Source organism: Anguilla rostrata, chromosome 13 (assembly GCF_018555375.3).
Source record: "Anguilla rostrata isolate EN2019 chromosome 13, ASM1855537v3, whole genome shotgun sequence".
NCBI classification, from domain to species: Eukaryota; Metazoa; Chordata; class Actinopteri; order Anguilliformes; family Anguillidae; genus Anguilla; species Anguilla rostrata.
Window position 1 is genome coordinate 16,945,950 of NC_057945.1, and position 22,127 is coordinate 16,968,076.

At 46.9% G+C, this 22,127-nt stretch overlaps 2 protein-coding genes across 3 annotated transcripts in view; one reads left to right on the plus strand and one right to left on the minus strand.

Moving 5' to 3' along the window:
* LOC135237493 (MICOS complex subunit mic25a-like) overlaps window positions 1-15,205 on the minus strand; it is a 124,344-nt gene extending 109,139 nt beyond the window's left edge. The window contains exon 1 of the mRNA XM_064304657.1: window positions 15,071-15,205. The gene's annotated coding sequence lies outside the window, so the exon portion shown is untranslated. The remainder of the gene's footprint in view (window positions 1-15,070) is intronic.
* On the plus strand, window positions 803-21,252 carry LOC135237488 (espin-like protein). 2 transcript variants are annotated; one of them, XM_064304648.1, is made up of 11 exons: window positions 804-1,240; window positions 1,586-1,768; window positions 4,241-4,372; window positions 6,229-6,382; window positions 6,521-6,789; window positions 10,572-10,727; window positions 11,345-11,570; window positions 13,643-13,666; window positions 15,921-16,081; window positions 16,451-16,795; window positions 18,098-21,252. In XM_064304648.1, the coding sequence occupies exons 1-11, from the start codon at window positions 980-982 to the stop codon at window positions 20,099-20,101; spliced, it is 3,915 nt and encodes a 1,304-aa protein (XP_064160718.1). In that variant the 5' UTR covers window positions 804-979; the 3' UTR covers window positions 20,102-21,252. The 2 variants fall into 2 exon arrangements, with proteins under 2 accessions (XP_064160719.1, XP_064160718.1); XM_064304649.1 differs by lacking the exon at window positions 13,643-13,666 and having other exon boundaries at window positions 803-1,240.
* The last annotated feature ends 875 nt before the right edge of the window (window positions 21,253-22,127 follow it).

The window sequence follows — 22,127 nt, forward strand, 5'->3', positions numbered from 1 at the left end:
CCAAACATAATTAATGTTTGTGTGAAGGACTGACTCAAGTGTTTGTTCCCTCTGTAACGATTCCCTCAATTTAGAGAATTTTCTCAATATGGACCAAATAATTTTCCATGTTATACTTTTTTTTCAGCCATCCTTATTTAGAGGATGTACAGAATAAGGTTGTATCACGTGGTTATGTCATGATATACATGATATAACAGCACTCTTCATTAACTAATAGAAAGCCTTTTGGTGTGCATTATTATACATTATAAAATGTAGGTATTGTTCTGTTTATTTATTTTTTTGAAGATGTGAAATATAATTTGGTGTGATGGTAGGCATGAGAGTGCGTAACAGTGCAGTGATGGCCAGGTCTCTGGATTATGTTCATCGCAGTGCTACCCACACGTGTTGTTGCTCCTCTTAAATTTCTGTTGAGGTAAAGCTTATTATTTAAGGTCTGAATTATTCAAACAGGAAGAGCCACTGAAACAACGTCAGGCTTTAGCAGGCAGCCTACTGGAGCGGCAACTTTAATTATTATTTTTTAATAATTAAGGTTATTTCATTGTAACTCATTACACTTGTAACTGAAAACGACTGTTGGGCAAGGTGCAGTCAGAAAAATACCGCTTTGACCAGCAAAAGCAAACCCCGAAGGTACGCCTATCTGTTTCTGTCACCCCAACCACCGACTGTTTGGCAGTGCGTCTTCCATGCATGTAAGAGTGTTTGGGTGAGTCAGGTGGGGGGGTGTCAGTGTGTGTGCCTGTGTTTGTGTTACCATAGTATCTTGTGCCCCACTCTCTAGGCCTTGTTTGTACAGGAGAGACCTCAGCCTAGATGCACTCATAAATGATTCAGGCACTTCCGCACGGTCTGTCCTGATGAACATTCACTACCTGCTGATTATCATCAGGACTCTTGTGTTCAATCTGGGGATTAACTGCAGAGATGTCCTGTAAGGACTACACAGATGTATGAATGACATGTCAGCATGAGTCTATTACCATGCAGGTACTTTCCCGCAGTATCGAGCCTTCAGTTTTCCGTTTGTGCTTCGCATTTCAGTGTGGTCAACACCCAAACAAAAAATGGTGCCACGCCCGTTTATTTGGCCAGTCAGGAGGGCCACCTGGAGGTGGTCCAGTACCTGGTGAAGGACTGTGGGGCGGAGCCTCGGATCAGAGCCAATGACGGAATGACTCCCCTGCACGCCGCCGCCCAGATGGGACACACGATGGTCATCGTCTGGCTGGTGAGCGCGTCGTGTCATCGCGTGCTGTGTGGCCATAGCAACGGCCTCTTGTCCTCTGGAAACTCCATGAGTCGGGGGGATGATTCCCAGTTCAGGTCAGGTGACGTCCCCTCCGATAATGCCGGCCATTAGTAACAGGACTACCGGCGGACAGGCTCAGTTACCGAGCAGACTCTCCAATCTAGGATGGCTTACATGGTTCCACCTCAGGACCTCCAGTCCTGACCCTCTGACCCTGTCATCTGCGATGGAACACTTCTGTGTAAGCGTAAAGCTGTAAAGCAGCGGTTAAAGCGAAAACATGGATGCTTGCTGATGTGCGCTCTCGGATCGGTCTCTCTGCAGGTGAGCTTCACGGAGGTCGGTCTGTCGGACCGGGACGGCGACGGCGCCACGGCCATGCACTTCGCCGCCAGTCGCGGCCACGCCAAGGTCCTGAGCTGGCTCCTGCTCCACGGGAGCGAGATCGCCCCCGACTGCTGGGGCGGGACCCCCCTGCACGACGCTGCGGAGAACGGCGAGCTGGAGGTGTGTGTGGCCCTGTTGGGAGGCTCCTCCCCTCTGGGGGAGCACTGGCGCCTCACAAAACCTGGACAGTTTTAGTGCTGTGACGCAGTGCAGTGTCTGTACCTCAGTGCAGTGATGCAGTAAAGCGTTTTAGTGCTGTGACGCAGTGCAGTGTCTGTACCTCAGTGCAGTGATGCAGTAAAGCGTTTTAGTGCTGTGACGCAGTGCAGTGTCTGTACCTCAGTGCAGTGATGCAGTAAAGCGTTTTAGTGCTGTGACGCAGTGCAGTGTCTGTACCTCAGTGCAGTGATGCAGTAAAGCGTTTTAGTGCTGTGACGCAGTGCAGTGTCTGTACCTCAGTGCAGTGATGCAGTAAAGCGTTTAGTGCTGTGACGCAGTGCAGTGTCTGTACCTCAGTGCAGTGATGCAGTAAAGCGTTTTAGTGCTGTGACGCAGTGCAGTGTCTGTACCTCAGTGCAGTGATGCAGTAAAGCGTTTTAGTGCCGTGGTGCTGGACAGCATCTGTAGAGCAGTGCAGTGATGCAGTAAAGTGTTTTAGCGCTGTGAGGCAGTCATACATATCATGGAGCCAAAAGTCAAAAAACAAAATGGCCAAAAACTCTCCAGAAGAGAATTAGAGAAGAGAAGTGACCTGGGGAAGCTTCACCCAACTGGTTCCCTCAGCAGGTAAATTTGAGGGATTCAGAGACTAATCCAGCACTCTCAACCCTACTGTAGCATATAGTTATACCCTCACAAAAGTATGGAAGAATGATTCATTCATAATTTAGGGTTTGAATTTATCTTCAATTAGACCACTTGACAGTTCTGTACTGTAAAATGGTTGAAGCCCCTGAATTTATTGTGAGCCCACATAAACACAGACATTCAGTGATGAATTTCCACATTATGTCACTGACCCAGAAGCAGTAGTTTGTACACTGGTGGCGGTGTCACGTTTTACTAAGAGGACGTTAAGAACGTTTTATCCTCAGGCCAGCCTTTTCTACTGAGGGCTAAAAACCACGGCGACAGTTTTCCTCCACTGGCAATGTGGGGTTTTGCATTACAGTAATAGGATTATTGATGGAATGCGTTCTGATTTCCAAAGCTGCGGGCTGTACCTACATGTGCTAGCTCAGAATCGTTCTAGTACCACACACTGCTGTGTGGGTTAAATCACTACAGGGTTCAAACATTACTGACACTGCAAGCCCTGTGGAGACACTGCAGGCACGGCGGAGATGGGGGTGTACCTCTGTTCCCCCAGCCCATTGTTCCCTCAGATGTTCCCATAATGGATTTCCCCACCAATTCCCCCCCCCCCCCACATCTAATTTTACGGTGGCGTGTGAATTTTATTAAAATAAAACCAGGGAAGATCATGACAATGCCAATGATGCCATTCACAGTAATAAAATGACTCATAAAAAATTAATTTAATTAATTCAATAATGAGTCATTAATTCTCAACAATGGCATGGCTTACTTAAACTAAATTGAACTGACCAATCTCTTTTGGAGAGGAAAAAGGTGTCAGCCTTTGGAGGGTTAGCAGGGCAGTTACTGTTTGCATATCTTGCACGCAACCTTCTACTTGGTTATTATTTTGTCTCCAATGGCACAGAATCTGTAATATTTCCAAATGGTGCTCCTGATGTGTGGTGGAGTTACTATTTTTCTTGGCTCCTCCATTTGGAATGTATAGCCTACAGCAGCAAGAAGGATAGCATGAACTTTATTTTTAGGCTACCTAACGGTGTACCCACCAGACAAAACGATAACAAAGCTTGTTGTTTATCGGCCTCTTTGATACTGAGTTCCACCATGAGTGCAACACGTGAGCACAAAGCACAGCTGGGCTTATTTTGCCTAGACAACAGGATTTTAAAGTTTAAAACCTTAATTACATATTTTCAAGTTTTTAATTTTCCTGAGATTTAAACTATCAAACAAAAAAGTGACAGTCCTAGTGGAGACAGTGGGCTGGGCCTACAGGTGCAACTGGGCATCCCAAATGTGGGAGGAAGCTGGATTCAAATTCAAATTAGTAATTCAAATTACTTTGAGAGAAAACGTCTGCAGAGCTACAAATGGCACCACTATATGTATATAACAGCTGTATTAGGACATTGAAAGGAACAGACTGCCAGCCAAAGGAATGATGAGATTTTATACGAGCTGATGAACAAGGGACGTGTGTGTGTGTGTGTGTGTGTGTGTGTGTGTGTGTGTGTGTGTGTGTGTGTGTGTGTGTGTGTGTGTGTGTGTGTGCAAGCGTGCATGTACGCAGTTTACTGTGTAGCAGTTAGGGAGCTTCTACATTATTTATATCACCTTGTACTAACTGGCTTTGCACAATGAAGACAAGTGCACTGTCGAGCATAAAGGAAGGATTTAGCACCTGGGCATTCAGTCAAGCAGCACTTCCACTGCAGAATTAGTGTGTTTATTGAGTGCAGCACTGATCCAATGACTGCTCTCCACGCGCAGTGCTGCCAGATCCTCGTGGTGAACGGGGTCGATCTCGGGCTGCGGGACAAGGACGGCTTCACAGCGGCAGACCTGGCTGAGTACAACGGACACGCGCAGTGTGCCAAATATCTACGTACTGTGGAGAACATGGTGAGGTCCTCAGGCAGCTCACCCCTGCCCCCTCTGCCCTTTAGCCCCCAAACACTGCCACCCTGCTGTCCCCTCCTACTGCAAACCTGCTGGCCCCTCCTTCTGCCAACCTGCCTTCCCCTCCCACTGCCAACCTGCCATCCCCCGCCTCTGCCACCCTGCTGTCCCCTCCCACTGCAAACCTGCTGGCCCCTCCTACTGCCAACCTGCTGACCCCTCCCACTGCCAACCTGCCATCCCCTCCCACTGCCAACCTGCTGACCCCTCCCACTGCCAGCCTGCCACCCCCCCCGCCACCCTGCTGACCCCTCCCACTGCCAACCTGCCGACCCCTCCCACTGCCAACCTGCCGTCCCCTCCCACTGCCACCCTGCCGTCCCCTCCCACTGCCAACCTGCCGTCCCCTCCCACTGCCAACCTGCCGTCCCCTCCCACTGCCAACCTGCCGTCCCCTCCCACTGCCAACCTGCCGTCCCCTCCCACTGCCACCCTGCTGGCCCTTCTCAGTGCCACCCTACCAGCCCCTCTCATATGTGTTTTTTGAAAAACATGCCAAAGCACTGCTTTATGAAATATAACAGCTGGCTGCCGTGTGGTGCCAGTGTTCACTGGATGAATTTGTGCTCCTTGCTAAACGGAAATGGTGTAGGTGTCTGTGTGCTCAGCACATAGATATGCCTGCCATGTTCTATAGGTTTAGTATGTGTTGTGTGCTTTCTGTTTCTGTGTTGGCTCCATAACTTTATTAGCACAAGTCCAGATGATGTTCACTGTGAAGCTGCTCTTTGTTATCTTGTGGGACTGAGGGAGGCTTTCTGTACGACCCAGCTGGACCAACTGGAGTTGTGGTTTAACCCCCATCATGTGTGTAGCAGCTGTTGTACACTGGACATGAGCTGTGAATTGATCACAGATGAGAGGGCAGAAGATGCTGGTGCTATACTCTGTTTCGGGTGCATGGGCTGCTCAGAGGGGATTGTGTTTGAAAAGCTGAAGTTGTGAGGACTTAGCCCCTCTGATTAAACAGAGAGCAGAGCTCTCTAGGCTGTGTCCTCACTATGCCTAATGTTGTGATTCACAGTAACAGCCATGCAGTACACACACACACACGTTAACACACCCACACAGGCACACACTCCTGCTCTCGCCGCCTGTCAGACGTAATCCTATTCCGGCAGGACGCGGAGGGACGGGGGGGCCATCACTAAATCAGGCCAACTGTCACCTTGACCAGAGGGACTGATCTGATCAGCTCAGATCTTTCCTTCACAGGAGGCACTTGGTATCAGACATTAACAGCCACTGACACCGCCTCCACGTCTGCTCCCGTGCCAGTTAAAACAGCAGAACTCTTATGATCTTAGATTTCTACCCCCAAGCCGATGCCAGAGCTGGTAATTGGTATGACTTACAAGATGACATCAAAAACATTCAGCATTAAAGAGAAGAGGCCAAGCTGTCAGTGATTTTTTTTCTTTTCACATATTTTAGAATTTTGCTCTGATTAGTGTCTCCTGTTGTGTGCATGTGCCATGTGTGCGTACGCCTGTGTGTGTGTGTGTGCGTGCGTGTGCGCGTGTGTGTATGCCTGTGTGCGTGCGTGTGTGCATATGTGTGTACACCTGTGCATGTGTGTACGCCTGTGTGTGTGCGTGTGCGCGTATGTGTGTACGCCTGTGTGTGTGCGCGCCTGTGTGTGTGTGTGTGTGCGCGCCTGTGTGTGTGTGTGTGTGTGTGTGCGTATGTGTGTACGCCTGTGTGTGTGTGCGCCTGTGTGCGTGCGCCTGTGTGTGTGTGCGTGCGTGCGTGTGCGCGTATGTGTGTGTGCGTGCGTGCGTGCGTGCGTGTGTTTCCAGAGCGTGGGGCACCGTGTGCTGTCGCGGGACCCCTCAGCAGAACAGGAGTGCAAACAGCCCGATTCAGGCGTCTCTTCCCCACCTGCCAACTACGACTCCTGCAGCTCTTCCAATGCGAGGAGGAGCACAGCGCCACCTGCAGGCAACCACATGGGTCAGCGTTTTACAGCGTTCGTCACAAACATCCCTGCATTGGGAAATACAAGTTTCCTGATCCAGTGCAGGTGGTAGGGAGTGAGCAGTCTTGGTTCTGATAAACACTGCCCCTGTGTTTGTGGTCTTTGCTGCACAGACCCGACGCGCACAGACATGGACTCCTACATGGACCTGCTGAACCCGGACCTGGCGACTGCAGCACAGAGGAAGGACGAGGGAAACTGCGCTTCCCCTTCCCCTCCCCCCCCTCCGGCCTTCCCTCCTCCCCCGCCCCCTCCCCCGCCCGACACCCAGGGGCACCCCCCTCCCCCGCCCAGTTACACCGCGCCCAGCGCCCCCGCGGACCAGGCCTCCGCCGAGATCTACCTGCAGGTGAAGAGCAACCTGCGGCACGTGGAGAAGGACGTGAGTTAACACGCGAACACGCCCACGCCCACACGCCCACACACACACGTGGACACACGCACGCACACACGCATGCACATGTACGCGGACACGCCCGCGCACACACACACACACGCATGCACACACACGCGAACACGCCCACGCACACACACGTATGCGGACACGCCCACGCCCACACACATGCACACGTACGCGGACATGCCCACGCACACACACGCTTGCACACGTACGCGAACACACACACACACTCGTTCTAGACACAGGATATTGAAAGTCCTCCCCCCCAAATTTTCAGTAACTATTAAAACTTCCTTAAATAACCTTATTGTTGAGCATATAATGGAAAAGTTACGACTATTTTGCAAAAGTGCCAAGAAATTATTAACAGGTGAGGGCACACTTTTTCACAGTACTGTACATACACTCACACACAAATTTCTCTTGATTTTCACGTACACGCACATTGCTGTGTTAATATTTTTACCGAGGGCAACATGCATGCATGTACACAGATTCCTCTGCAGTTTATGTAATGTGCACACACACGCAGGCGCTTGCACAGACACACGAGCGCACGCGCCGTTGTCATCTTTGCCGAGGGAGAGGTAATCTCTGAGCCCGTGAGACCGGAGATCGGTCAGCCATGTTTCACCCAGTTTTGGACGACGGGCCTCTCGTGCGAGGCAGCAGGGTTTCCTGCTCCGTGATTGGGCGGGCGGCGGGCGGTGACGTCGCGCCGCCGCGCTGCGATAGGTCGGCTCTGCTGGGCAGGGGGTAAGGTGAGAGGCCGGCTGCGGTGACACGGACACCGGGGGCAGGGCTCGGGTGACGGGAGGCTCTGGGAGGCGGGCTGCGGGGACCGGGCACAGGCAGAGATCAGGGGAGCCCAGCCACGATGTTCGCCCTTCCTGCCTGGGACGCATCTGTGGCCCTGCACGTAAACAGCAGGAACCCAGGAATGTTCCTCAAGCCTTTCGATTTTCCGCATTTTGTACACTGAAGGGGAGGGTGCTCAAGGTAAGCTAGTTCAAAGGGATTATTCTACCAAAGCCTTAACACAAATGTTTTTATTTATTTATAGTAAGTTTTCACTATTTTATGTACTCAAATAGTACAAATAGTGATGAGGAGTTGGGTTCATTATTTTACTTCTCTCAGATTTTTTGTGTTATTTTATGTGGTCAATTACTTGTGGGATTCAGTTCAAAGTGTTCATAATAAAGAACTGGGGGTTATAGTAAGCAGAGCCGGTTTGGACCTGGTGGGCTGTAGTACTAAACATCACATGCATTGTAACTAAAAACAAAAAGGTGAAAAAATAAATGCTAAGTATTAGCAAAAGGTAGCTCATAATTGAAAGTAGGTCACTTTAATGTTGAACACCAAAGTGTAGGGGTGTGAGCATGTAGGGAAGAATCACTAGAGGAATGAGCTACATTTCAAGCTTCAAACTTCAAAAAGAGGAAAACATTTTAAAATGCAGTTTGCCAATTGTCAGCAATGTCACTGCCTGTTTGCGATACATTTTCACCCAGGCAGTTAATGCATGGAATAGTCTTCCAGGACTCCTAAGAGAATCTTTGGAGTGTCCATCCCGATGTTTGACACTGTTAGATGCACTCTAGAAAGGCAAAGTGATGAGTCTGAGGGCTGAATGGCCAGTCTCATTACACCTGTGTTTTTATGGATGAGGGCTGTACTGGGGATGTGTCCTCTACTACAAAATGAGGATTGAGAATGCGGTCTGCTTTGGAGGGTGTGGTCTGCTTTGGAGAGTGTGGTCTGCTTTGGAGGGTAAGGTCTGTTTTGGAAGGTGTGGTCTGTTTTGCAGTCAATGTCCCTGTTCCAGATACAGGGTTAATGATATGCTTTCTTGTGTAATACAGACAGTAGAGAACACAGTCTGTATGTGACTAAAAATGACTGAACTGTAAATTGTATTTGGATGCAGTCTCTACTGAAGCCGCGGGTAGTTGAAATTCAGCGATACTGACGCAGTTGGCCGAGTTTTCTGAGTATTCTCTCAGCTACGTTACCCGGACCTTATCAATTCTTGCTTCGACTCCCGGAAATCTTCATGAATTTTCAGACAGATGTATGAGAGTGAGAGAGAGAAAGGCACATCTCTCACTTCAAAGACTGGTAGCCTGTGGGAGCCGAGCAGGTCAATGGGAAGAGCTTAACTTACACCCTTTAAACCCTAACCTAACCTAACCCAACCTAACCCTTAACTTACACCCTTTAAACCCTAACCAACCTAACCCAACCTAACCCTTAACTTACACCCTTTAAACCCTAACCTAACTAACCACAACTTAACCCTTAACTTAACCCTTTAAAGCCTACCTAACCTAACCCAACCAACCCTTAACTTACACCCTTTAAACCCTAACCTAACCTAACCCAACCTAACCCTTAACTTACACCCTTTAAACCCTAACCTAACCTAACCCAACCTAACCCTTAACTTACACCCTTTAAACCCTAACCTAACCTAACCCAACCTAACCCTTAACTTACACCCTTTAAACCCTAACCTAACCTAACCCAACCTAACCCTAACCCTAACCCTAACCCTTAACTTACACCCTTTAAACCCTAACCTAACCTAACCTAACCCTAACCCTTAACTTACACCCTTTAAACCCTAACCTAACCTAACCTAACCCTAACCCTAACCCTAACCTTAACTTACACCCTTTAAACCCTAACCTAACCTAACCTAACCCTAACCCTAACCCTAACCCTAACCCTAACCCTAACTTACACCCTTTAAACCCTAACCTAACCTAACCCTAACCCTAACCCTAACCCTTAACTTACACCCTTTAAACCCTAACCTAACCTAACCCAACCTAACCCAACCTAACCCTAACCCTAACTTACACCCTTTAAACCCCCGGCAGAACAATGCCAGCTGTGTCCTTTCAGACAACTCTAAAATCTAGTCAAATTTAAAATTTGAGGTTTCAGGCCACAAATACAGGCACACCTTCTGATGTTCACCAGAACCCAGCTTGTTTGTAGCAAAGATCAATGGTAAAAAGACCATTTCTGACTGTGTCATAAAGGTTTTTTAACAAAGGCACAGAGGTCACCCTAGCAAATGGAATGCTTGAAAGAAATTTCTAAATCTGTGTTTTACAGTAGTTCACTTGCATTCTGGTAAAAATAACTTTTTTTGCCATAATATGCTAACCCACAATAACAACACAATGAATGTTCGTCAATCATAAAATTATTGTGACACTTGTAAGAGAAGCCGGATGAAGTAGCAGGATTAGTGGGATGAAATAAGCGACAAATTATTTTTTGGCGTTCTGAGCAAAGAAAATTTCTCCCACATAGACTAATAATATTTAAAAACCCTAGGAGTGATTTATGTTTTAATTTACTCATGTTGAGCAAGCTATCCGGAGCGTGACATCTCATTTTCGACTGTTCTATTCAAATTAAGCGCTTTATTTTTGAATCTCACAATGCTATCAACTGCTGTGTAAATATTATGATCAATAAACAACACAAATGTCAGACACCAAAAGATGATTGGCTCGAAGAAACAGGAGCAATTATTTTGTTGTGGTTCAAGTTTGTGTCATCGCCTTTGCAATCTCAAAAAAAAAAGACCTAGGAATATCTGTGTTTGTAGAAAGTGATGTATTTTATTCTGCATTTTGGCTTTTTTTCTGTGTAGAAAATGCACGATCCTGCATTAACGCAACGTCTGAGGCATAAATGGTATTAACTGCACACCGTGTTCCGTTTCTCTCTGGAATAAACAGACTCCGAGAAACAATCCAGACAGGCTGCGAAGGGCCGACTCGAACAGGAAGTCCCGCAACTTCAACAAGCAGCCCAGCACTGGGGACTACTACAAGGCCCTGGGCAGCGACCCAGCCGAGCACGGCGGGGCCAGAGCCATGGTGCCCAACGAGCAGGTGAGCCGACCGGCCCTGAGCACCAGCGCACAGCGACAGGCCACAGGCACCTACAGCGCAGAACGGATACTGCTGTGCTGTAGGAACTAGGAAGCGACCTTCCAATGAAAAATTAATGTGGACGATATACACCGGGTGTAACTTCACCTGGTTTACAACGGGATACAGCGGGCTGGCACTCCGACACTCAGAAAACAAACTAATTAATGGCATGATTAAATATATATTTAAAATCGTACGAACATCATTATACGAATGACTGAACATCAGCATAGCTGTTGATATTTTAGTTTATAGCTTCATTTTTATCAAATGCTGGCTTTTCAGGCATGAAACCGTGTGTGTGTGTGCCGCACATGTGGTGTATGTGTGTGTGTGCGTGGTGTGTGTGTGTGTGCGCGCAGGTGGTGTGTGGTGCGTGTGTGTGTGAGAGAGAGAGAGAGAGATGTTCTGTGTATGGTATATGATTCTTTCAGGTACATGGTAGCTTTGAGTGGTTCGATATGAGGTTACAGGTTGGTTTTCGATGTGCAGTGATGGTCCATACAGTGTGTGGTACTCTATGTGGTGTGAGGTAATGAGGATTTGGGACTGAAAGAATGTTTATTTGTCCCCAGGGTTCTGAACTGTTGGAGGAGCCAGCGGACAGTCCCCCCGCTCTAGATAATGGGCCAGTGGAGGGACAGCACCCTCCACCACCTCCGCCACCTCCCCTCCCCTCCACCAATCCCCCTCCCCCTCCACCTCCACCTCCACCACCACCACCACCACCACCACCGCTGCCCCCAGAAACTCCGCCCCCAAAGAACACCGAACATCGCCGACCATCCTCCTCTTCAGGAAGTGAGCACGCCTTTTTCCTTATTCTCTCTTCCTCGCCTATGTGGTCTAGAGCAAGGAAATACAGTTCAGGAAACAAAGCAGCTTGTTCGGTGACGTTATGTTTCTAGAGGATGTGCATGTGAACAGTTCAATTTTATAGAGTTTACTCGCAATAATAAAGATATATATCAGTTTTTATATTGTGCCGTACTTTGTTCTTTGAGCGCAGTGTTGCCATAGGAAATAAAAACCCTAAATGTCTCCATAGCTGCCACTGAAAGACAGCAAGTCCTCAGAAACTTTTACAAATGTCTAATGAGGGTTCGATGTACATATTTCCCTAATAATGTGGACACGTTTCCCAGCGCCTCATCTCTGGAGAGAAATATCACTTAATTTGGAACTCTGTCTCAGTTTGATCACCAATCCGACATACAGCTCAGTCAATGCCAGCAAGTCCTTGCAGACCGTGTATATGTGGTGTGTCTCAATGTCACCTTTTACTGACTCTGCAAAAAGGCAATTGGCAGATTTAATTGGTTCTTTTTACTTTACTGCAAAGAATAAGGCAACAATAAACCAATACCACTGCAAAAAACTGCTTTTTCATGGATTAGTGGCTCATTTAATAATCACCCTGAAAGTTAGATTTCGTTGAAGACACAGACCACCTTCCCTCACAGGTAGTTTTGAATCCTGAGGAGGATACTGGGGTGTTTCTTATAATTTCATAATCGGGGAAAATGTAGCATATTATTGCAAAACAGCTGCTGGTAGAGTGATTGATTCAGAAACAATTCCATTCACAAGCTCCACCTGTACTTACATTGAACCTTGGGTTAGAAAATTATTCAGTTCAATGAATAAAAAATCTTTAAAAAAATTTTTAAATCTGAACTGATAAGGAGTTGCTAGCTAATTCATATTAATTAAATTTAGCTAATTTAGGCCTATTGGTTTTCCAAGGGGTTCGGAGAACTCAGGCATTCTCTGCACCTCACAGCAACTAGGGCAGAGAAACAGACATGGCCGTCCTCCCTGTGCCTGATTACACATTAATGTTGTGTAGTTGGGTACTGTTACCGTGGAAACAGGTATAGCCATTAGCCTTTTTAGGGAATTACTCTTTGGACCGGTGATGTAACCATGCCAGAAGAAACAGGGTGTGGGCAGTCTGCACTGTACTTCAGATTGCAGTCACCTGACAGACTCTCTTATCTATAACTCAGAGACTTCAAGAAGGAAGAGGGCAGTAATTATTAAAACACACGTACACGTACACGTACACACACGCACGCATGCATACACACACACACACACACACACACACACACACAGACATGCATGCTTACATACACACACACACCAAAAAATCCAGTTCTCAGGGTTACAGGTTTTTTTCTTCATGTCCAAGGTCAATTCTAACCATGACTGGTTAGACGCTAGGAGAAAACCATCCCACAAGTCAGATCATGTAGGCCTGACATGATCAGCATAACACAATCATGAAAATCTGCATGGCAAAATTTATATCATTCTACATTTATACCATTTTTCTGTTTGGTTTCAAGTAAATGTTATTTAAAAAGTTGCATGTGTATAAAATTAGAATATTTTCTCATTCCAAATGAAGAATTTTTTTAAGGAAGGGGTTGAACTTTAACTTTTTTTTTTAACTGTTTGTATCACAATTTAAATGCTGTACGATCAGGTCTCACGTTTTCTCTCTCATGTATATTATCTTTCCTTCATGATACTGGTCTTTGTGGTCATGAAGGAAGCCTTAGGTTTAGGTTACAGTACTCCAGCTTTAAATTAAAGTGAACAGTCAAGCACCTTTCTAAAAGCACAATAAATCTTTCTACCATCTATTGTGAACCTTTCACTAAACCTTGCACTTCTACATATTACTTCTCCGCATCACCAAAGTGTTTTCTTCTTTTTCTAACCCTTGTGTCTTTCGTTCCTCTCTCACCCGTTCATCACCATACCCCTCTCCCTCTCTCGCTCATCTCTGCCTGCCACCATCCCTCTTTTCCAACGCTGCCGTGCTCTGTCTCCCTGTCTGTCCTGCTCTCTACGGCTCTGTCCAGAGGGCATAAGCAGACCAAAGAGAAGTGAGTACTGTGAAGGTTTTGTGTATTTCTTCTGTTTTAGAAATGTGATCACTTCTGTTTGTGCCATCAGGCATTGGATCTTTTTCTGAATTTTGCCCTTCATCTGTAGAGTTGTAGTTACCATTGATTGCACTGAGTAGGTATTTACATTGCCATTGTGTTTACTACTGTGTGGGAAAATTCACCAGAAAAAACGATACTTTCCGCACAATGGTATAATGACATTGCTGGTTCCTGCAAAAACTTATTTTTACATGCTGCCTAAATGTTATACATTGAGCTCTTACCATCTCTCAGTCAGGATACTGATCAGTACCACATGGCATATTTAGACTCAAGGTCTTCCATGTGCAATGGAAGGACTGTTGTGCCAACGTCAGTGTGTCCTTACAAACAATGACGCCAGCAGCACAGCTCTGCCCATTAACATAACTGCACTTTCTAGTCAGGACGCCAAACACCAGACTGCCAAATGACCCTTCGTATGTTACATTACATTTATTTGGCAGACACTTTTATCCAAAGCAACGTACAATAAGTGCATACCGAAGGTCACTGGAACAACTACAAAACACAGGTCCAATAAGGTACAATACTCATTATGTAACTCTCTGACCTAGTCAAACTAGGAGGCATGACAAGCCACAACATCAAGATAATGATACAAAGTACAATATAGGCCTATGTCATGCTCCAGTTGGCTCAAAAGCAAAGATACAGTCCATTACATTTGCTATAGATGTTCCCCTTTCTGACATTAGAATAGTCTGACAATCCGATACATAATGTTTAGCAAACGACATACTGTTGGGATATTGCTGGTGGCCAGTGTTAGTGAGATCTTGTTGACCCTTTGAGATGTCAAGAAAAACATGAGATCATATTTATTATCTGTTATGCCATAATGGCCATTATCTGCCCATCTGATCTCATGGAAGGCATCTCCTGCAAAACAAGGTTGTCTTAGCTCAGTATGCATCAGCTGATGAATGAACAGTGACTAGACAGATCCGCTTCTGCAGTGCTGTGAACATACTCAATTACCAGAGAGCTGCCATAAAGAAAGTAGTCTAACCTTTCCTGCCAACTAGCTAGAGCTAGCTGAGAACCAAACTTAAAACAGCAGCCAAGCAATGCAATGACCCCATAAGGAAAAATAAAAGACACAGTTGCAGAATTCAACCTCAATATCGAAGCTACAAATAAACAGGAAACAAAACTGTAGCACCAACCAGACCTCAGCATGCATGCATGAGTTTCTCTGCCCTCCATCTTTATGGTTTTGACAAAAAGCAACGCAAATCAGATTGTGATTGTTGTTTTTTTTTTTTTGGACCATGAGTTAAAAGTAATGAACCAGTGACGAAGCAGCAACAACTCTTCAAGTAAAAAATGCTTGCCTACCTTAAAAACGGCGAAGGGTCGGTTTTCTCAGTGCACTTGAGCCGAATAATTCGTTTATCCTTAGCCAACGGACTCGACCGATGTCGGTGTTCACAGACACAGTCATGCATTTTTATATACGTTTTCAAAAGCGCACACCACCCTAAATTGAGAGAATGTAGGCCTTCGTCTGAGTCCGATGGAGGAGCAATTTTAAACCAAGGCGCCATCTTTCTGCTCTCCATTTCAACTTCGAATATACCACCCCCCGCTGGTGATCTATAATTTTGTTCAAAACTGAGCAATGGATGTTCTTCATAAAGGCTGTTCATTATTTTTCCGGTGTCAGGTTTTTTTGGTTGCAAAAAAGATACGATTTTTAAATGTATATATGAATTCGAATGCGGTTCTGAGATCTATAAAATGGGATCTGCAGGGTTAAGGAAAGAGTAGTCGAACTTTATAATGACATTGATATTAAAATATAGCCTATATAAATTAACTGAAATTGAACAACATTTGTACTTTTAATTATTTAATTATTGGTTAATGTATTTATAACTGTTGCATTAACGGCTCTGACGATTTAGTCTATTAATATCAATCGTTTGATTTTTAACAACGTTAAATGAGTTATTTAAATCAAACACGCTTCATGTTGTAGATATTGGACTAAAGTCATATCTAATAAAGGAATTTAATACATTTTCTAAAGAAGAGCGCTTTGAAGTTTTTTTTTTTTAATGTTGATATCAACCATCAACCAAGACAGGTAACCATTTTCAAGGAGTATGTTCTATATTGAATCACTTCTAAGTATCCTAGCGAAATTTTTTTCCCAACAATGAATCACTGTGTGTGGTTACTGCAGGCACAAAGTCATTCAACATGATGTCCCCAACTGGTGACAATGCGGAGCTGCTGGCAGAGATCAAAGCAGGGAAGAGCCTGAAACCAACTCCTCACAGCAAAGGATACATTACTGGACACAACAGCAACAGCAGCAGCACAGGGAGCAGCACAGGGAACAGCGTAGGCGGTGTTTACATGTCTATTTCGTTTCTTAATCCTGTTCCTTTTATGAACAATATTTTAAAGGTGGCCCCTGGGGCTTGTGTGGAAAAATAGGGTTTATGCAAAATGTAGTGCATGTAGGTCAGACTACCATGCTATATATGAGATGCAATGACATTTAAACAGTTATATTTGGGGTGTGTATACGTGTGTTGAGTGTGTATGTGTGAGAGAGAGAGAGAGAGAGAGACAGAGAGGGAGAAATGTAGATGTCCGTATATAATGTTATCTTACAGGTGGTAAGGTGGTAAAACAGGTGGTAAAATGCACAGTGACATCACAGTGGGAGTGGCATCCCTGATGAAAATGCTTTGTCCTCTTTTCCAGGTGGAGGCCCCTTTGCCTCCGCCTGCAGCTCCACTGTCACGGCCTCCTTCCCCACCTCCCGCGCCCCTTCCCCTCGCCTCCCCTTTGCCAGCGTCAGCCCCCCCGCCTGGCCCGGCTGGCGGCTCCGCCCACAAACTCCCGCCCGCAGGCGGCTGCGACCAGGTTCCCCACGCGGTCAACGGCAGCGTGGATTTGGGGCACATGCGGCGGGGCAGCCTGGTGGACGTGGAAGCCCTGGTCCCCACCCACGACGAGCAGGGCGTGGCCATCCCAGAGTGGAAGCGCCAGGTCATGGTGCGTAAGCTGCAGGTGAAGATGCAGGAGGAGGAGGATCTTAAACGCAAGGTACGTTGGGTCAAAGGGTGCTGCACGGGTTTGAGGATTCTGTCTGTATGTTTGTGTGTGTGTGGGTGTGTGTGTGTGTGCATGTGCATGTGTGTTTACTTCTGTTTCTTTTTTGCATGAGTTCTCTTATTTTTGGAAATACGGTATGTAAAGACAGCAGGTATATGAAGAATATGAAGTTGGAGCAGCAACTGGTTTAATGTTTAATATTACCCTCAATTACACAAACATACACACACATACAATTCAAACTCATTCTAATTAATTGAGCATTAACTATATACAAATATATCACATATTCTGCACAGTAAATCCAGTATGACCCAAACCAAGTTCTAAACCAAATTCCATATTCAAACACACTGGCTGCATAAACAGGAATGAACGCTACTTCTCCGAACCAGAACCGTGTTTTGATTTGCCAAAATATGACTACAATTTCCATCTAAAATGAACGCAAACAGCAATAGGACTTGTTTGTCTTAACTACATGAAATGGGAGTGTAACTTGCTTCTACCCACATAGGTAAATAAATAGGAAAGAAAATGATAATATCCAGAAGTAGACTTCAGTGCATGTGTTTTGTGTGGGATTGCATTTTGAGAAAGCTTTGCTAATGTGCGTTGTCATGGATACTTACAGAGAGCAGTGTAGATCCCAGTATTAGCCTCTTTGCCCCAGCACAATTGGCTGCACTGGTATATGGTTTTTGATATACCGATGGAGGTGCTGTTCAACTCTATGGAAGAGGCTATTTCCTGGTGACTGTACACTGTAGCTCTAAAGTGCTACATGCTGACTCAGTGGTGTTGTGCAATGTCTTTGATTTGTGGGGCAGTACTAATATTTCCAAATGGCTGACTGTCAGTTGTGAAGGTCTTCGATTCTTGTTTTTTTCATCTTTCTGATCTTTTTTGATCTTCTCCTCTTGGTTTGGTGTCTGCAAATCTCAATCTGCTAGACAATTTCAATTTGTGCTGACAGATCATCTAAACAGGGCTTGAACATATTCTGTTTTTCCACCATAACATTTTATCAAAGGAATTGAATTCCCTGTCTGTCAATGCTCAACAAAAACACACAGATTGTGGATTTGAGGCCAAATCTCCAAGCGTTTCTCTGCTCTGCTGCATCTCCTGCACTACACTGTGCTCTACACTCTGCCATTCAGCCCGGCTCTGACCAGCCCACCATTACACCACTGACTGCATGTAAATACAGAACCAGTGTGCAGTGAAGCTGTCCAGCGGTCAGTGCCCTGAGGGCCATGCTTCTCTTCTTCTGTTTGACCCCTGGTGTAGTTATCTGCCCAGGGGTACAGCCAGCCCCAGGACTGGCACTACTCGCACACCCACAACGCCATCCTGGGCCCTTTCGGGGAGCTGATGACGGAGGCGGACCTCGTCCGCATCGAGCGGCAGATTGAGAACCTGCAGGTGATGCACAAGGTGCAGGCGGTGGAGAAGGAGCTGGAGCAGCTGGAGCGGGAGCTGACGCAGCTGCTGCCCGTCTCCGCCGCGCTCAGCCACCGCCAGCACTTCTCCGTCAACCCCCGGCAGGTCCACGGGCAGGCGGAGGACCTGCCCGAGTGGTGCAGCAAGATCTCCACCCTGCTGAAGAACATGGCCATCCTGCTGGCCACCCTGGGGGGCAAGGAGATAGACATCCTGGACCTGGTGTACTCCGGGTACATACGGGAGGAGCGCAGGGACCCGAGGACGGCCCCCGCCGCCCCGGCCCCGCCCCCAGCCACCGCCCCCGCGAACATCGGACGATCCCAGTCGTTCTCCACCAGGGAGGAAGTGGAGAGGGAGATCAAGCAGTGCGGCGTGTCCGTCAAGAACCTGAAGGCCAACTACGAGCTGCAGAGCCAGCCCAAGTCCGAGGACAGCGCCAGCAGGGTTTACAAACGCAAGCGGTCCCTGCCTGTGGGAAGCGAGCCCACGGGCCACAGGTCAGAGCCTATCTTAGAGGAGGAATTCATCTCCTCCACAGAGGACATCCACTGGTCCGACACGAGCGGACCTCCGCCGTCGGACGCTACGGGTGCGGCCTTCAACGGAGAGGCCGTGACCGCACCCCCTTACGCTCCTCTCAACGGGGCATCATCGGCACACCTGGCCCAGCCCGAGCTGGACCAGCACTCCCAGACCCAGCCCACAGACCCCCTGTGTCGCCCCGACCAGCCCACACGCAGCCTGGAGGTGCAGACAGACCTCAGCTACATGCAGGAGTGGACGGACCTCAGGAAGGAGCGAATCGTCTTCCTGTTCTTGGAGCACTGGAGGAAATACACCTTCGCCGGCGCCGTCCGGCCGCGGTCGCCCAGGAGACAGGGCAGCACCGGCAGCGGCGGGGAAGGCAGCCTGCAGAGCGAGGACGACCAGCTGATCTACCTGATGAAGGAGAAGCAGGTGGTGGGGAACCTGATCTGCCACTGGAGGGCGATCTTCAGCCAGGTGCCCAGCAGGCAGATCCGCCGCCTCAGCCGCGCCCAGATCATTTACTGGCCCCAGCACTTCCTGCCGCACATCAACGGCATGCCCGTGGCCTACGACGGCCTGACCCTCGACCTCTTCATGCTGGGCTACTTCCAGCTGCTGGAGATGAGCATGACGCGGAGCGAGCGCAGGTTCAGGCACCTGCTGTGCTTCGAGATGTTCGACCGCCTGGGCACCCACAGCTGGGAGCTCATCCGCCAGTTCCACCGCGAGGTTATGGAGGAGCTGGAGGCCGGGAGGCGGGACTGGGCCGACGGCTTTGAGGACATAAAGCGGAGGTACTTTGGGGAACCCGCCGAAGAGCCGGATGGGGCGCTGCCTCAGGAACTGCTGATGATGGCCCCGGACCCTCCCGCAACACAGCCTGGCCCCGCCCCTGGCAGTTCACCGAACGGGAAGGAGAGCTGTGACCCTGCCCCCATTCCTGATGAGGGCTGGAACCCCTCCACACAGGACATGAAGGAAAGTGTATCTGTCCCTGCCCCCACCCCTCCCCTCATACAGGACAGCAATGGTAGCCATTGTGACCCTGTCCCTGCCCCCGTACTACAAAGTATAGAGAGTGTAAGCTACTCCGCCCCCATACAGGATAGGAAAAACAGCTTGTGTGACCTCACCCCCCTGCTGGAAGAGGAAACAGCAGAGGGTTCATGGGAGGAGCAGACTCCCCTCCAAATGACCCGTAAGGACTCCATTCAGGTGATCTCTGAGCTCGGAGAGTTCAGCAACGAGGAGATCTGCCGGTACATCGACCGCAGCTTCTCCTTCTGGAAGGAGAAGGAGGCAGAGCTCTTTGACATGTGACCTCCTCCTTCTCTGTCTAAAACATGGAGAGACTACAGCTCCCAGCCTCCCTCACACTGATGTGTAACTGCAGTAACTGGGTCACAGCTACCCTGCTGTGCTGTCCAGGCTTTTGTAAATTTAAGTAATGCAGAGTTTAGCGTTCAAAGGCCATTGAAATGCTAGTTCTATCTGCCCATTGCTGCCTGAAGACGAAAAATAGCTACTTGCTAAATACGTTTTATTTCTAAGAGCTCCTGCTGGCTTATTATGGGTCATTCTTGGCTGAGATTTCCTAGAGCTGCAAATGTATCTTACTGAAGCAAAGTGGGATACCATAATTCATTTGTGCATTTTATTTTATGCAGCTTGTAAATTGTAGGTGTCGCTGGCTGACTCATTCTGTCAAAGCAATGGCTGACTCATTCCAATGTGTTTGGATGAGCTCTACAGACTGGTACAGAACCCGGACTGTGCTTGATCACTTAGTCATAAATCCTATTTCTTTGCTAATTATTAATCCTTTTTTATCTCTGTCCTTCCCAATTTTGAATTCAAAGTCATATTTCAGATCCTTCATTTCGGAAGAGTGCTCTCTCTGAAACACATGCAGCCAGCAGGCGTTCTCCACTTGATGAGTTAGACCCAGGAGTCGCTGGTTCTGGCAGACTGCAGGCACCTCACTGACCAGAGGAGGTGCTATAATGCAATGAGGCTGTGAATAGCCTGACAATGGCAGCCCTCCCTCCCTGGGAAAGGCTAAGGCCAATTTATGCTTCCTCCCTGTGGGACAGTCAGCATGAGGATGGTGAAGACTGAATTCTAGACCATTTGGAGCATTACTGTAACAACAGCCACTGCTTTTGCTGGATGAACCAACCAAGAGTCCATAATGTTATATTTTGACAAAAGAAAATCTTTGTTTATCTGTACTTAATGCTTTTTGGGTCGTGAAGTACCTTGATTTTTCAAAAGATATTAAAGAGGTGGGGGGGGGAGGGTTCAGAAAAGGATTCACATTTTTTGTCCTTGAATTTTTATACATGCAGTTGCAGTTTGTGTGATATTATGTGTTAAGTGGTATGTATTTTGACATTAAATATGTTCATGTTTTATGAAATGTGAACAGATGCTTTTGAATTTGAAAGTATTACACAGTTTATCTAAAATTATATACATGTCTCACACGTTCTGTTTGTGTCTTTATTACAGTTCAAAATGAGGTGCAGTAAAACATGAGAAAGGAATTTACAGTTTGCTTGACAGGTCATTTGGTTTTGATGATTTAGACTCAGCCTTCTCAGTGACCTGATTCACATGACAAGGTTCAAAGAGTTGTGTCACATGATTATTTTTCACCGAGAGCTGCTCCTTGGAATGATGTGATGTGTTTTTCATTGTAGATAATAGAAGGGAAAACCCAAGACATAAAATGAAAGTTTGAATGTTTGGTTTGAATTTTGGAGATAATGTAAAGCAACAAAAGTCTTCCACAGATTGAATCGCTATGTAGATTTATTAATTTAGCGAAGTATATTTCACCTTATGAAACTTTTCTTATAATAGATATATTTTTGGAAGAAAAAAAAATGCTAATATAAAAAAACAATGTGCAGATAAATATACTTGTGCCATCGCTGAAGAGCATGTCTGCAATTTCTGGTGTGTGAGCACATACAGTGTATATAGTGGTCATATGAGTGAGTATTTACCGTAGGTGTTTGAGTTGAAGGCAGCGGTGAGTTGGGGAGTGGAGTTACATATTGTGTGTTTACATGGGAAATGAGTTGTTATTTACAAGGGGTGTGACAATGGATCTGTATCTACAGTGTTGTTAAGAATGGGTCTTGAGTGGAAATATGCATGGGTATTTACAGTGGATGTATGAGTGGGTGTTTATAGTAGGTGTATGAGTGGAAATATGAGTGGGTTTTTTTTGTGGGTGTGTGGGTGGATGTATATAGTGGGCATGTGGGTGAGTTGTTGGTGGATGTACATAGTGGGCATGTGGGTGTGTGGGTGGATGTACATAGGGGGCATGTGGGTG